A 15,413-nucleotide genomic window follows, 5' to 3' on the forward strand; every position below is an offset into this window, starting at 1 on the left:
CACTATCGAATAGACTGGTTCATTTAGAGCAGTGCTGCCCAATTCCGGTCCACGAGGGCCACTGCCCTGTATGTTTTTGATGTTTCCCTCCTCCAACACACCTGGTTTAAATGAATTGCTCCTTATCAGGCCACTGCAGAGCTTGATGACAAGCTGATCATTTGAATCAGGTGTGGTGGAGGAGGGAAACATCGAAACATGCACGGCAGTGGCCCCCGTGGACCGGAATTGGGCAGCGCTGATTTAGAGGCAACTTTTATTTTATTTTTTTCCACCATGCGACTGTTGCAGGTTAGGGCCTCTACCTCCAGATTGAGGAGAGGGCCTTTCCTTTCAGGCTGCCTGGAGAGAATCAACAGGATCAGGTTAACTGACCCCTATGAAGGGAGGTCCTACAGACAAATTGTGTTCAGTTTGATGTTTATTAATAGGTTAGTTGTTCATTCTCTGCTGGTTAATGCGGGAAGGGGGAATCGCACCATGTTTTTCAGTGTAACGGAGGAGGGAATGACATAGATGCAAAACAGGCCTTTACAAATAGCATCATTAAATATAATTGGAATACTCAATCCAGGTAAGGGGGGGAAATCTAATCAAAATTAAAAAAGGATAAAATACAAGTAGCTCTCTTGCAGGAGTCACACCTCAACAACTCTGAACATGCTAAATTGAATAAATCAGGATTTAAACATGTTTACTTTTCATCACATGGATTGGGGAGGTGGAGAAGAGTGGCGACACTGATACCAATGAATCAGCAATTTTGTCATGGTAAAATAGAAGGTATCCTTATATGTCTCCTTAACATGTATATTCCTAAGGGCAGCGAATAGGCCTTCTATAAAAACGTAGTTGATTTAATGATGACAAAGTGTCAAGGGGTCGTAATATATGGAGGAGATTTTAACATCTGATTAAATCCGAAAATTGATTCAAAAAATGGCAAATCTGACTCAACAACATTAGCTGGAGATTTGGCCATTTTATGAATCAATTTTCCAAAAAAGAGTGTTATCTGTCACATACAGATGAGGAGTTCAACAGGCGTATTATTATTCGGCCGCACACAATGTCTACTCGTGCATCGATTAATTTTTATGCTGGAAAAATGTTGCAAGATTTCTTATCATATCCATTCAGAAAAGACATGTCGGCAACAGGGATACTTGTTGGAACACTTTCATATTTTTTGGGACTGCCAGGAAATAAAATCATACTGGGAAGAGATCCATAAACATTTTTTTTTTTTAAATGTGTAATGTAAACATTCCATTTAATTGTGAAACTTTGTATTTGGGCAATCTATTGTTAACATGGAACATCAAAGACAAAAAACTATTGGCTATATTATTGGCATTGAGTAAGAAATCCGTCACGATGTTTAAAAAGAGAACAACCCACCATTGATGAAGGATCTTCTCCCAAACTTGAAAATTTTTCAAATGGACATGTGCTTGTGCTTTGTGTGAACCTACTCTCTTTATATGTGATATTTCTATTGTATGACATGGTGCACTCCCCTGTTCGGTTCTGTTTTGTTATTGTTTCTACTGGAATGATTGATGGCCCGTTTAAAAAATAAATAAATTAATTAAAAAATCCTGGAAGGGCGGTATGGGCATATTCCTTTAAACTTTCTTGCTGTCCAAATAAAAAGATAATTTAAGAAAAGCCTATAGGCCTGCTGGTTTTTGAGATGACAAAAGACAAAAATCAATCATTTCAGAACTTTTCCCACCTTTACTGTGAAATATTTCGGAGAAAGGGAAGAAAGATAATAATAATAAAAAACAATAATAATGTGGTTGCATAAATGTGCACACCCGTTTATTAACTGTGAATGTGGCTGTGTTCAGAATTCCTGAACATTCACAATCATGTTAAATAGGAGTTGGTATACACCTGTCATCATTTAAAGTGCTTCTAATTAACCCCAAAGATGCTTCCAAAGCATCAGAGGCTTATTTAGAACAAATCTTTAGGGACTAAACTAGTTGTTACTGGTTTTCCTACCAGCTGTGAAGGATGCATTGCCACACTATGGCTCATGTTATTATATGAAGTGAAACTGAACTCAGAGTATACTGATTATCCTTTACTGACTCAGCTTCAGGCAAACTTCTGAGGTTTGGTACATGACATACTGTATAAGGCAAGAGGAGTCTGGTTCACTGAGCACACAGAATGTCATGTGTTGGAGGTTGGGCTACCTTAGAAAACCCATTCAGCTGAAAACACTGTGAAAAAATAGCAAATTAGCAATTCGCAACATTAGCAAACATCTATGTGAAGTGAAGTCCTTCTGAAGAAGGCAACTTTTCTGTATATAACCATGGCGTATACTCCAGTGGGCATGAGTGATGACTGAGACTGTTATATAGATTCAATATTCAACAGTTATGGTTGTGCTAAATTGCCCCTGTATTGTCCCTTCAAAAACAAAGGAGCAAACATCTGTGCCCTTTTTTATTTGCTGGGTTCTGTGGAAGCACTAATCATGCTTTGTTCCCATTAGAGTTTCATCCTCACTGCAGGGGGTCTTTAGAGCACTAACAAGGCCCTGCCATCGTCCGAAAGTCTCTTTGTTTATGCACTCTGTAAGCACCATTCCCCCTCCCCTCCTCAGCTTTCTGCTCTCTGTCTCTGACATAGAGTCTAATGAAAAGGTTTATGTAAACATTAAGGGAACTCTGTGATACACTGTATTTCATCCACACAATATATGTGTATATGTATAAATGCAGTCTAAATTTGTTCTTTTGGTATAGTTTACCAATGTTGCTCGCTCAATCAGAGTAAATGAGTTAAGACTTTTAATGTGATATTTTAATAATATTCCCTTTTGTGGCGACTTCCTTCATTAAATACCAAACTGGAAATATCAAAAATCCCAGAAAGGAGCAAAATTTAATAAATGACTTGCAAGTAAGTAAGAGCAACCCACTCAACTGACAAACAACATCAAACCTGTATAAAATAAAGATGCATGTTATATGTATATAATTATTTTAAAGTCATAATGACTCATAGCCATACAATTGTTTAAAGACAACATCTATGATTTTAGGATGGCTACTACTGACATTCCAAAAAAGAAACCTGACCACTGTAAAGTAACTTTGTGAATTAATTTGCACAAAATGTTTTTCTAACTTGTAATACTGCAAAACTATTTGAAAGTATATCTCATTTTATCTCATCTTCGCTTAATCCTGCACTAGGGTCTTGGGGGTTGCTGGAGCCTATCTGGCATTGGGCGAGAGACGGGGTACACCCTGGACAAGTCGCCAGCCTATCACAGGGCCAACTATTTGAAAGTATATCAACACATATAATTATTTTCTATTAATAAACACAAAAAATGCTAAGGAAAATAAATAAAATGTACAATACAATAATATTTTGTGATTCAATAAAGAGACTATAGATCTGTCTTTATTATGCGGTATACTATGTTGTAGTCTGCCATGGTAACAGAGCTTGGTGAGTGCGCATGTTGGGGGAGGGTGAAGGACACACCCATCTGTCTATTTACAGCAGCAGAGACAGATTTTGCCAAATATCTAATCCATGTAATCCTCAGCAAAGCTATGGGTAGAACGTGTTGTGGGGCAAGCCAACCACTAGATAGTGATCTGAATGTTGGCTTCAACTGAGTTTGAAAGTTGTGGCATAACTTGGGGTAAACCCTGAGTGAAAGAGATGTGTGTCAGAATCTTGAACAGTGAAGATTCAAGAAATAGATTTGCCTGCATACACACATACAGTGTCTGCACCAGCTGACCAGGGGTGTCTGAATGTTCCTAGAAGGATGCTCCATCCTAGCTCATTCACATGGAAATTGCTGATTGAATTGGAGCTTTGTGGCTTAAGAGAGGCTCTGCTTTACAGAACAATCACCCCACATCAGTGTCACTGTCCAAGAGCCACAGCAGGAGCACTGCCATGACCTCCACAGAGTTCAGAAAAAATGACAACGTTCATCAAGATTTACTGAAGTCACAAGTTTGTCAAAATACTCTAAATCATAACTGTCAAATCTTCTTTCATGATATATAATATATATAATCATGCACACATTATACATGTTTGTTTATACAGTATATTGTATACTGGTATGATGTAATAAAGGCTATTATGCAAGATTGTTCAATAATTTTTAACCACCGGAATTTCATTGTAGTTATTAAAATAATTACTTATTAGATTCCAAATTAATATCTTAGAATGGCCAGGTCTCTCTTGTGAATGAGATATTTGATCTCAAGAGGACACCTGGTGACACTACTGAGTTCCATCTTAGCAAATGTCAAGAAGAAGCAATGTTTTACACAACATGCCATTTAATTTAGCTTGCAAAATCCCCATACCATTCAAAATGATTACAGATGTTCCAGCACCAGCCATTTAGAACTAAAGAAGTCAATGGTCCAAAGTCCAGGTGCCTTTGTTTTTGGACAAAATAGTTAATGGTAAAAAATCTTGGTTTACGGTAAACTTAGATATGGAAATTCTAACTCTAGTTCTGTACCTCTTCTCTCTTGTATACAGAAAATAAACTCCTTTTTTTGTAATTTCTGTATATTTGGAAAGAATGGTTAAGAGATAAGATCCTCAAGACCTGGTCCATCACATACACATGATGAGGAACAATGAAATCCTCCCATTTCCATTTTATCCATAGTGTGAATAAATTTAATTCCCTGAGAGAGCACATGTCAATCTCACAAAGCACAGGCCCACATACCACTACACAATAGAATTAATCTGCTGGATTTATGCCCCAGCTCCACTCACCACACACAGATCTCTCACATACACACACAAATACAAAGAATCCTATCTATAGTTTTTTTTTTCTTTTTTTTCCAAAAACTAAACAATACAGGGGCGTTTCAACACTAAATGTAATTAGGACATTGCTGCATTGTTTTATATTGGTTCAGTAACGCATGTCCATGACCTGCTCGAGGAAATAAATATAATCATAGTTATTAACGTTAACATTGGCATCTTGTCAAAGGCTGCATGCTTCTTTTCCTTTATAAATGTGACTCTCTACCAACTGGTCCTTCTTCTGTTTCTCTGAAAACATTACGTGCTGGAATGAATATTACTTGCAGGATTTGATATAATTTGTATCTTATCCATGCCTGAAAAAAAGCATATAACACAGCATCAACAAAAAAACAACTGTGACATTGCCTGCATCTGAGTCAAAATGTTGCACTTAAACACTTAAGACAACATCACCTTCATCTAAACTAGTATGTGCATTCTGCATCTGAGTGATGGGAAATAACCTGTAGATGGAAATAGTCTGTATATGTCCTACATTGGCTGTCACGATAATGATATTATCACAACATGATGTAAATAACCTCAAAATCCAGGAAATGCATCTTTAACTATATTTATGTCATTTTCTATCTTTTGGGGGATTAATTACACTCATAATAACAGTAATGGAAGAAAATAATGGCAGATGTAAAACACAAACTGTGTTCTAGTGGCACTGGATCATTTACACCAGAGGTGCCCAAGTTGTTCCCAGTGGAGGGCCAAAATTCAATTGGAGGGTGGTTGGCCAAAATGTTAATTTTGCAGTTTATTAAATTAATACGGTTATATTCAGCATGCATGTGCATAAACACTATCACAAATTAATTTTGAAAAATTAATGATACTGGTTACTGTGCTTCACATTTACATTCAAAACATAATTGAAGCACTCTGAAATATTTGCTGACAGACATGGAACCTTACTAGGCCTTAGGCCTATATCTTCAAATGCAAAGGCATTGGAGTGCAATAGGCAAAGTAACATGGGACAAAACATGCCCGAAATGAATTTAGCACTGTACTTAGCCTACGAGTGCAATAAAAAGGACATAATGTGTCTCAATTAATCATATAGACTTCAATCTTACAACATACTCTGTGGTGGAATCGATTTTACTAAAAGGATAATTGCTTTCTGAATCTGAATCTTTTTTTGAATTTTCGTTTGTGTGCCACTGCCTAACACCCTCCATCTGCTCTCACTCCTTGCTGGTCTTCTTCACCTCACAGGATTTGAGCTGGCAGGAGATCAACAGTGCCCCCCCCACCATTATTTGTATGTTTACATGCACGTGAAAAAAACAAATTATTGCTATAATCTGACTTCAAGCACCAAAAGTAGCACGTACATTATGTACGTATGAGATTAAAAAAGCTGTACTATTATCCGTGTTGTTGTTGTCTGAAATGCCGGTCTGCCGCATGAACGACTCTTGTTAGATGACGTAATAGATCAACCAGAAAGGGGGCCGTATAAACGTTGTATTAACCCGCTGAAAAGACATATTTTGCCACCTAGTGTGGAGGAGGAGAATATATTCCTGTCAATCATTTTATTTTCTCAGTTGCTTGTCAACTGGGACAACAACCACATTCAGAAAGTCCAATTTCAAGCATAGCTCAGTTAAGCTGTGCATGTAAATGCACTGCATGTTACTTTTAGTGTGTGTCTGTGTCTGTGTGTATCTGTCTGCCTAACTATCTATCTATCTGTTCAACATTCTAATTGTTGATTACAACAATTACAACAAGTTCATACAGAAGGATGTTAGGAAACTATGCTGTTGACTGCAAGGGAGTAGGTCTGATTTTAACATTGGTAGGGACACAAAACGCTCCAAACGCTGTGTAATGCAATACACCAGTAGGTAGGGCCATATTAAAAATTCATATCATAACAAAATTCGGTATGAACCTGCATACCACCCAGCCCTACAAGGAGGCAACATTGAAGAAAACCCTGAGGGTATAAATGAAGTAACATTTGAACAAACAGATTAGTGTCCACTGGTTTTTATTCAGATCATCATCATTTGTCACAATGATGAATCTCAAGACGCACATATCCATCATTATTTCACCTCACCTGTGAATTTCCAGCCTCTCCCTCAGCTTCTCCTCCTCCATCCCCTCCTACTCTCCCTCCACCAGCATTTCCTTCTGTATCTCCACTGTCCTCCTCCCTCCAGCTCTCTTCTATCTGTCTAGTGACAAGAATATGTTGATCCATGACATATGAACAGATTAGGGATACAATGATCGTCGAGTTTGGTTAGTTATTGCCAATTTTTTATTTATTTATTTTACTTTCGCACAGTTATTACGTGAAATTTATTCCCCACAAAATTGTGGCTAAAATACAATAAACCCTCATATACTAGATGCTCATTTAAACAGTTGCTATCTTCCACACAAATACAAGAAAATAATAAGTAAAAATAACTTTAAAAATGTATACCTCTTTGTCATTAAATATTGTCTTTTATTCAATATCGTAATTGTTGAGTCAGTGATATACACTTGAAGTAATCTACACTTTGACTCCAAAAGAAGTGTCATATATCGAGTTTTCTTTTCCGTGACATCCTTTAAAAAGGCACACACACACACACGCAAACAGGAACACATATACATGTAAACGTAAATGACACCACTGATATTAAAATTCGTCTACAAATACCGAAACATGTTGACAACTTACAGTTGTTGTTGGCGGAGGATTGTCGCCTCCTGTCCTGTCCAACTAGCAGCAGGTTGGAAGTAACGTTACAGCAGAGTAAGTGACAGCGGGGACGGCCAATCACATGTCAGTGGGAAACAAAACGAACCAATCGGAGAGCAACATTTAGGTTAGAGGCGGAACTTCAAGCAGAGACCGACTGTTAACCTTTTTTGTGCTATATTAATAATTAAACACTGCGGACAACGGTTGTATTGGTAGTGACGGCCCAGTAGTGGATGGATATTGGTGGGTACGCGTCCCTAAACCGTTCTACGCACCTGGTTGACTGTTAATCGCGTAATGTCTTATGAAAAATAACAATTGTATTGAGCTGAGTTGGTAAATCTGTCCGGTAAAAAAGCGTTTAGAACATACCCCCGAGTTTTTGCTTGTGAGTCTTTACAGCAGCGCTGACAAACTTAATCAGTCATTATTGTTGATGTCTCTCGTGACAAATTGACTGTATGGCTTTTTTATGGTTAATGGCTTTACTGAGCTTGCAGATATTCTACACAGGCCACTAAATGTAGAAAGGCTAAAAAAAAAAAAAAAAAAAGTGAGATTTTCGTCCCCGTTAGCCTCCTGCAAATTTGTTGAGGTCAGTGGAAATCCCCGGGTAGAGAGCACAAAATGTATTTAAATTATTTGAAATTTATTCTCATTTCTTGTTTAATAAGTGGGCTTGGATTTATTCTAAATTCTTTATTATGGCTTGGAAAACTTAAATTCATATTTCTGTATGAATGATTTCTGATAACACATATGGAAAGACATTTTGTGTCTCATTTTAAATAAATATCCATTCTGGTTGGCCCTGTTTGGAGTATTTTCTTAATTTCTGCTCTGCCACTGTTAGCCCCCTTATAAGGCCTCTCCTGTCTGCTCTGCCTGCTTGCTGTCCCCAGAGTGTGCTCTTCCGTTTGCTCAGTCTCCCAGCAAGTACGAGTCTCTTGATGGATTACCTTTCATTTTTTACCTTTCATCAGAGTCCAGTTTAAACTGAACTTTAGGATTTTATTTTGGCTCATTGCGTGTGTTGCAGTTGGGTCCTTCTTCTGTTTCTCTGAAAAGATTACGTGGCTTTCATCTAGATAAATTCATAAATTAATCATCATAAATTAACACACAACATATGAACCCTCAGGGAGATGCACTCTGGAGAAGAAATATTATCAGGTCAAACACACACCAACGCACACAGGCACGCATACACAAACATAGACACACATGTGTATTGCTATCTTATGCATTTCTTAGTCTCTAACCCTAACTATCTCAACTAAGCATCTAGCTTAACCCTTGCCCTAATCCTCACCATGACCTAATTGTAAGCTTTAGCCCAAAAGTGAGTCTTAAACCCTCAAAATATCCTGACTCTGATGATGTAAAACTCAAACTGATCCTCATAAAATATAGCTGTACAAGAAAACACACATACCTAAAAAACAAAGCTTTCAGCAATCTATTTATAGCTCTGAATCAGCAGAATGAACTAGAGCAGAGATGAACAGAACACTCCCTTGTATATACACAACTCAAAATACATACGCATCATTACACAACTGCGAACTGCCCATCCCCACCCAGATGTGCATGTGGTGTTATAGCACAGATGGTACCATCCACCGTGGTAGATGCAGGCTGTAGAACACCCATGTCACATGAGCCCATCAGGGCAGCACATCAAAGATGCAGTCAGACCTGAAGTACTGGAGCATAAATAAAAACGCAAGCAAGTGATAATGGTCATCTAGATTTTTCTTATCAAGAACTTTGTAGCTGCAACAACGATAATATGGTTTACACAGCAGGCAGGGTTACAGCAGCATATGAGTTAACTGTAAGAGTTATAGTATAGTCTATTAATAAATTATGTGGTTTTAATACACACACACACACACACACACACACAGCGCTGTGGTATAATTTGCTTTTGCTTTCCTCTGATATACTCAGTATAGCTGTATATTTCTCTGTTCCCCAAACATTTCCCATTTCTAACACCCTTTTCTGTTGTATCTACATTTAATTGCCAGCAAGACATTTTAGGTACATCAGTAAGTGTCATTTTAACTACTCCATAAAAATATCAAGCCATAATATTGCAAAAAATGACTAAAGTTTCTTTTAATTATTCAAAATAATTGAAGCGGATAATACCACAGAAGTGCAAGAGTAATTTTGTTTATCATAAACAGTTGGGCATTTTTGGAAAGGTCTTTATTTGCTTTCTTGCATGTTCAATACAGAGGTGTAAAAGCCAGGCTACTTAGCTTAATGACTTGAAATGGGGAAACAGTTATCCTGACTCTGTCCTAACAACCGTAAAGCTGACTAAATAAATCATGTCATCAAAGATTTTGCTTTTACTCAGTGCATTTATTTGAAGTGCTTCTGATCATGTAGTGCCCTCTAAAACTGTACACATAAAAACACACATTACACAAATGAACCATGTTAATCAGCTGTGGAAGCAGTTTATTAATAACAGCCCAGCTTCATCGTAACTGGAATTTAATAATAAATAAATATTTGATTAGTCAAGTGCATAATGTTACTCATGTCAATTGAGGAACGCTGGTTACACCTCATCTGGTCTTTAACAAAACATAAGAATGTATAGTATAGTGTATAGTATTGATAAACTAGTATATATAGTATAATGTATATATATATATTTCTTGCTTGTAAATGTGCACATCTTTGCAAAACAGTAGAAGCAGGACGTCACGATGTCTCACACACTACCTCCAAACACACAATGCACCATTCACTCTCTGACGTCAGCTCAAAAAGTGTTGATTTAATAAAGTTGTTTCATGTACTGCTGGAGTCTTTGCCTCTTTGTATTTCTTTACCTCCTCCATGTACCTTGGTAGTAGGTATAATTTCTTTCACAGTCAAATTTATAAACATATGAGCCCAATAAAGTGGATTAAATTTACCATTCATTTGGTAATTTACGCAATGATTACTGATGATGCTTCATGTACTGTACACATGTATTCATATTGGCATTCTTTATATATGCACTTATGACAGAAGGATGATGAATTTTGTGCCCCAATAGATATAACTTTTTTTAGTACATGTACAGGCTGCCACCATAGTGTGTAGGACAGCAAGACAAAAAGGGAAACTACAGCAGAACTCTGTGTCATTTTAAAATACATACAATACAGTCTACAGTCACACGCATGGTCGATGCCCATTTTCTTGTGTGTATGTCTCTCCTCACCTGAGCCATGGTGTTCAGAGGGGCTCTGGCAGGCTCCTGGTCCTCAGCATGACTTGTGAAATCTCAGGAGAGGCCTTGCATTTGTGAGATATCACGTGTGTCGTGATGCAAACCTGTGTCACAGTGTCACACACATTCCGTCCTCTTCCTCCTATTTGTCCGTTATCCTCTGAAATGCTCCCGCTTAGAAACACAGCACTCCCATTCATTTGTCCTCAACACCCCTCTTGTCATCCTCTTTCTGACCACAACCTATGTAAAATCTTTGTTAAAAACATAAATAAAATAAAATAAAATAAAAGAGAATAAGTAAGAGGAGCTGCTATCCCTTTATCTCTGTTATGCACACTCCTGGGCTCAAGTCAAGTTGCTGTCCCTTTCCCTCCTTCTTTCGCTCTCTTTGCTCTTTCTTTCTCCCAGATGCCCTCCCCCAAGCCCTCCCACTTTTATGTCCTTGTTCACTGTACACAGCATTAGTGAGAGACAGAGTGTAGGGGAGGGGTGAAGGGATTAGAGGGACACAGTGTGTCTCTATGTACCATGTGACCTGATGTAGTAGGATTCCCCCGCAGCTGTCACACTTATTTCTTCATAGTAGCTCATCATAACATTCATGCTTCTAGGACTGGTAAACAGTGGCCATATACAGTACTTTGTTAACATTCATCAAGATTCAAATACCAGATATTGCCTCTCCGTTCCAAACTATACTAAAGAAAACACCTTTTTCACAAATCAAATCATGTCAGATTTTATAATGTAAAAGGTGTTGCTTAGTGGGACAGACAGAAATAATTGTCACTAAATTATTATTTAATTTGCAAATACAGAAAGTAACCAGGACTGCCTTCTTTCACCTGGGTAATATGTGTCAAAATTAGGGCCGTCTTGTGTCAAAGTGACACTGAAAAACTAGTTTGTGCATTTATGTCTTCCAGGCTGGTTAACTATAATTCATTACTGCATAGTTAATAGCTCTTAAAAAAAGCCTTCAATTGATTTAAAATGTTGAAGAAAGAGTATTGACAGGAATTAGCAAGAGAGATCATATTACTCCAGTTTTAGCCTCTCTTCATTGGCGCCTTGTAAAATACAGAAAACAATTTAAAATCCCCTCCCCTATATACAAGACCCTTAAAAGCCTAGCTGTATCTTAAGACCTCATATATCACTTTGATCTCAGAGTGCAGACACAGTGAATTCTGAACCATCACTTAGTTAAGCTGCTGTAGGCCTAGGCTGGTGGGGGAAGATGAACTGAGCACCCACTACACCCACCCTCTATTTCTTCTCTCTGGCAATGTTCCTCTAATTTGTTTTCTCGAGAACTAAGCCCCTGTCCTCTAATTTCTTATCCAATGCCTTCGCTATAAGTAGCACTTGTTCTCCACACTACTCATCTGAGCTACTGCTTTCGTCAGCTTGTCCAGTCTTCTTGTGGTTATCCACTCCTACCTGAATGCAGAATTCTACAGCCTGCCAATGATACCTCTTATATTCAATCATTATACGAGCTAACCACCTTTGATTGGGGTCACTATTGTCACTAACAGTTTCATGCCCCCATATTTGATGTTTGCTTTAGACAGATGTAGTTATCTGTGACTGTCTGCCACATCCTGCTGCTTTTTAAATAGCAGATTAATTGATTTCAATTGAATTACATTCTATTTTTCTGTCACTACCTGGCAGTTAACAAGTCTTTTAGTTTTAGCATTTTTCAGGTCAATCAACCAGTCAGTCAATCAAACTTGATTTATATAGCCCCACCCTCTCCCTCTCCTAAGATAGAATAAAATATAGCTGAGCACTGAGGGACAAGTGAGGAAACACCATTCTTAAGGCGCTATCACACAGCGAGAGGTGTCACAGCCCAGAGGTTACAGAGGACACCTCCACAGAGACCAGACAGACAGGGGCCCACACCATGACCATACAGCCCTGAAGCAGTGCCCCCAACCATCCAGGCTAGGACATCCCCAGGACGGCCTCCCTGCAGGCAGGCCAGACACAGCTTCCGGCGCCGAGGGTCCCTACGAGGAAAGACAGAGTAATATATAAACAATACTAAAAAGAAAGAAAAACAATAAACATTATCAATAAAGTATCAATAAAAAGATATATATATATATAAAGTGTTACTAGAAGGAGTTAAAAGAAATCCATCAAGAGCAATTCAAAAAACAATAACAATAAAAGACAAACAGAAAAAACAGAAAACAGAAACAGCATAAATAAGTAATAATAGAAAGAGTAAAAGGAAACTCAGTTGAAAGCTAAGTTGAAAATTAAAAATGTGGGTCTTGAGCCTGCACTTAAATATGGGGAAGCCTCAAAGTCCCTCCTTCATGAATAAAAATAAATATTTTTATTCACACAGAGATTTTGACAGGGTTTGAAATGTATGCAGTTTAATGTCTCATTTTACTCTGAAATGAAAGCATACACCAAAAAAACAACTGTCTTTTTTTCTTTTTTTTTTTTTTAAATCATGGAATCAGTATATAACTCAAAATATATTCTAAACTTTCGACTCATCAGAAAAACCACCTTTGGCTGATTTAACATGTGAACACACTCGTGACATTTTTTTCTTTCTAAAACTGAAATCAAATCATTTTCAGAGTTCTTCCCAGTTTTGTTGAAGAAGTTACCAGATATGTGTGTCTCTTGTAGGGTGCTTCGCTTTCACTCTTCTGTCCAGTTCATCAAACCTGCTCCATGGGATTAAAGTCTAGAGACTGGGTCATGGTCCACTCCATGTTTTCAAGCTTTCCATCTTGTTTTTATCCTGAGGTAATTCTGCTATAGCTTGGACCAGGGCTGGGCAATTAATTTCTACAGGGGGCCGCATGAAAAATCTGAACTGTGATGGAGGGCCAAACCAAACGATAACTTGAACGTTATTCTGCTCAATATTAATTTTCTCCCATTGTAAAAATCAGAGAATTATATATGTTGATAAGCTGCTACTGGTAATCAGAAACATAAGAATATTCTGTAAATAGAGTTTTAGTGTAGGTTGAAGAGGAAAATGAAACACAATCGATCTGTAGTTTTGGATATAACGCATTGGAATGTTGGAAACTTTGTCCTCTTTGGAAAACTTCGGTGGATCATATAGCTACATGAATTATTTTCTGTATCTCAATAAATATCGAAAAATGTTTAACCCTTTAAGACCTGAATGTCCGTCTGCCCACAAAGAGAAGCTTGCTGTATTTGAATTACCGTAATCCCCGATGGATAATATTCAAGTTGAGCTTTCTAGAAGAAAATGCTGCAATTACGGTAATGATGACGCACCGCTGCTGTCGGCTGCAGGTTGGGGAGCAATGATCGCGGAGCCCCAGCAAGAGAGACTTGTTTGGAGGAATTTGTTGGTAAAAACAAAGTTAGTTATACCCTTGAGATGTCACGAAGGTCTTCCAGGCAAAAGCACAACTAACCAGTGTTCACTCACATTGAATACTGTCAATAGCGCAAACCACTGTGACTTACGGTAATTCAAAATCGGCCGCTTTGACGGATGCCAGGCTTTTGAGGATTAATAGATGGCAAGAAACTGTTTCAATCTTACTTTTTTTTGTTGTTGACGAACTAACAGTGCCATGACGTAAATAACACACCATGGCTCAAAATAAAAGCAACACTGTCGTATTGCATGCACAGTTCAACTGTGCTCATGACTGATGTACCGCGGGCCGGACGGGAATGCCCAAAGGGCCGTATGCGGCCCGCGGGCCGTAAAATGCCCAGGTCTGGCTTGGACTAAAGTTCTGGGCCATCATCTTGCTGTAGGATGAAGCCCTGACCAACTATACCAGAGGATACTGCATGCTGTTCTAAAACTTTTGACCAGTAGTGTTTCTTGAAAGCGGTTGTGAATATGAAAATTGTCTAAAATCTGAATGAATTATTATTCTCTAACTCAATGGATACACCTCAGTTGTTTGCCATGTGACCAAACTGACAGGTAGTGGTGTCCAGTTAATAACAGGTTGATGTTGTGCTGCTTTGACATGAAACTGGAAATTATGTAAGAACAACAGGACATCAATGAAAGCAACACCTTTTTTAACAATTTATTCAATTTTCAACAAAATGCAATAGCTGTTATTCAATCAGTATACACATCCTTTATCACATAGCCACATGAATGTGATCAGCCAGAAAACACACTCACTCGCACACACCACAGCATAACAGACTTGACTTGACATACTGCAAACTGAACATGGATTAAAATTACACACGTGAACAATCCCATTTTCCTCCATCCCATCAACTCTGTTGCTGCAAAAATGCATAATGACTATTTTTTTTTTCTTTTTCTTTTGAAAGCCAAAGTCAAGTTGGGTCTTGAGGATTTAGTTTGTAAAACTCCATCAACTGCTAATTTCAAGGTGATACTATTTACTGCAGAATTTAAAGCAATGGCATGGAGCTGTAACCTGTGATAACTCATACCTATGTTTTTAGCAAAGCATATTAATAACAGCATATTGTAAACATGATAGAGCAATGAGTGCTTTCAGTTAGTCATAATGAGTCTACTGTTGTGTTACTTCAGTAGAACAGGTGAGATGGCCTAGCTCTGTATATTTGCTA

General features: G+C 38.0%; 1 protein-coding gene across 6 annotated transcripts in view; it reads right to left on the bottom strand.

Annotated features, from left to right (window-relative positions):
- LOC125022447 (rho GTPase-activating protein 23-like) overlaps positions 1–12,857 on the bottom strand; it is a 53,493-nt gene extending 40,636 nt beyond the window's left edge. For 4 of the 6 annotated variants that reach the window (XM_047609114.1, XM_047609113.1, XM_047609112.1 and 1 more), the window contains exon 1: positions 10,803–12,856. In XM_047609114.1, the coding sequence (XP_047465070.1) occupies positions 10,803–10,811 (9 nt within the window). In that variant the 5' untranslated portion in view covers positions 10,812–12,856. Of the gene's footprint in view, positions 1–7,543; positions 7,581–10,802 lie in introns of those variants that run through there. The other 2 variants (XR_007114456.1, XM_047609117.1) reach the window with 2 other exon arrangements.
- Between the last annotated feature and the right edge of the window lie 2,556 nt (positions 12,858–15,413).

This window comes from Mugil cephalus, chromosome 16 (assembly GCF_022458985.1).
Source record: "Mugil cephalus isolate CIBA_MC_2020 chromosome 16, CIBA_Mcephalus_1.1, whole genome shotgun sequence".
Taxonomy (NCBI): domain Eukaryota; kingdom Metazoa; phylum Chordata; class Actinopteri; order Mugiliformes; family Mugilidae; genus Mugil; species Mugil cephalus.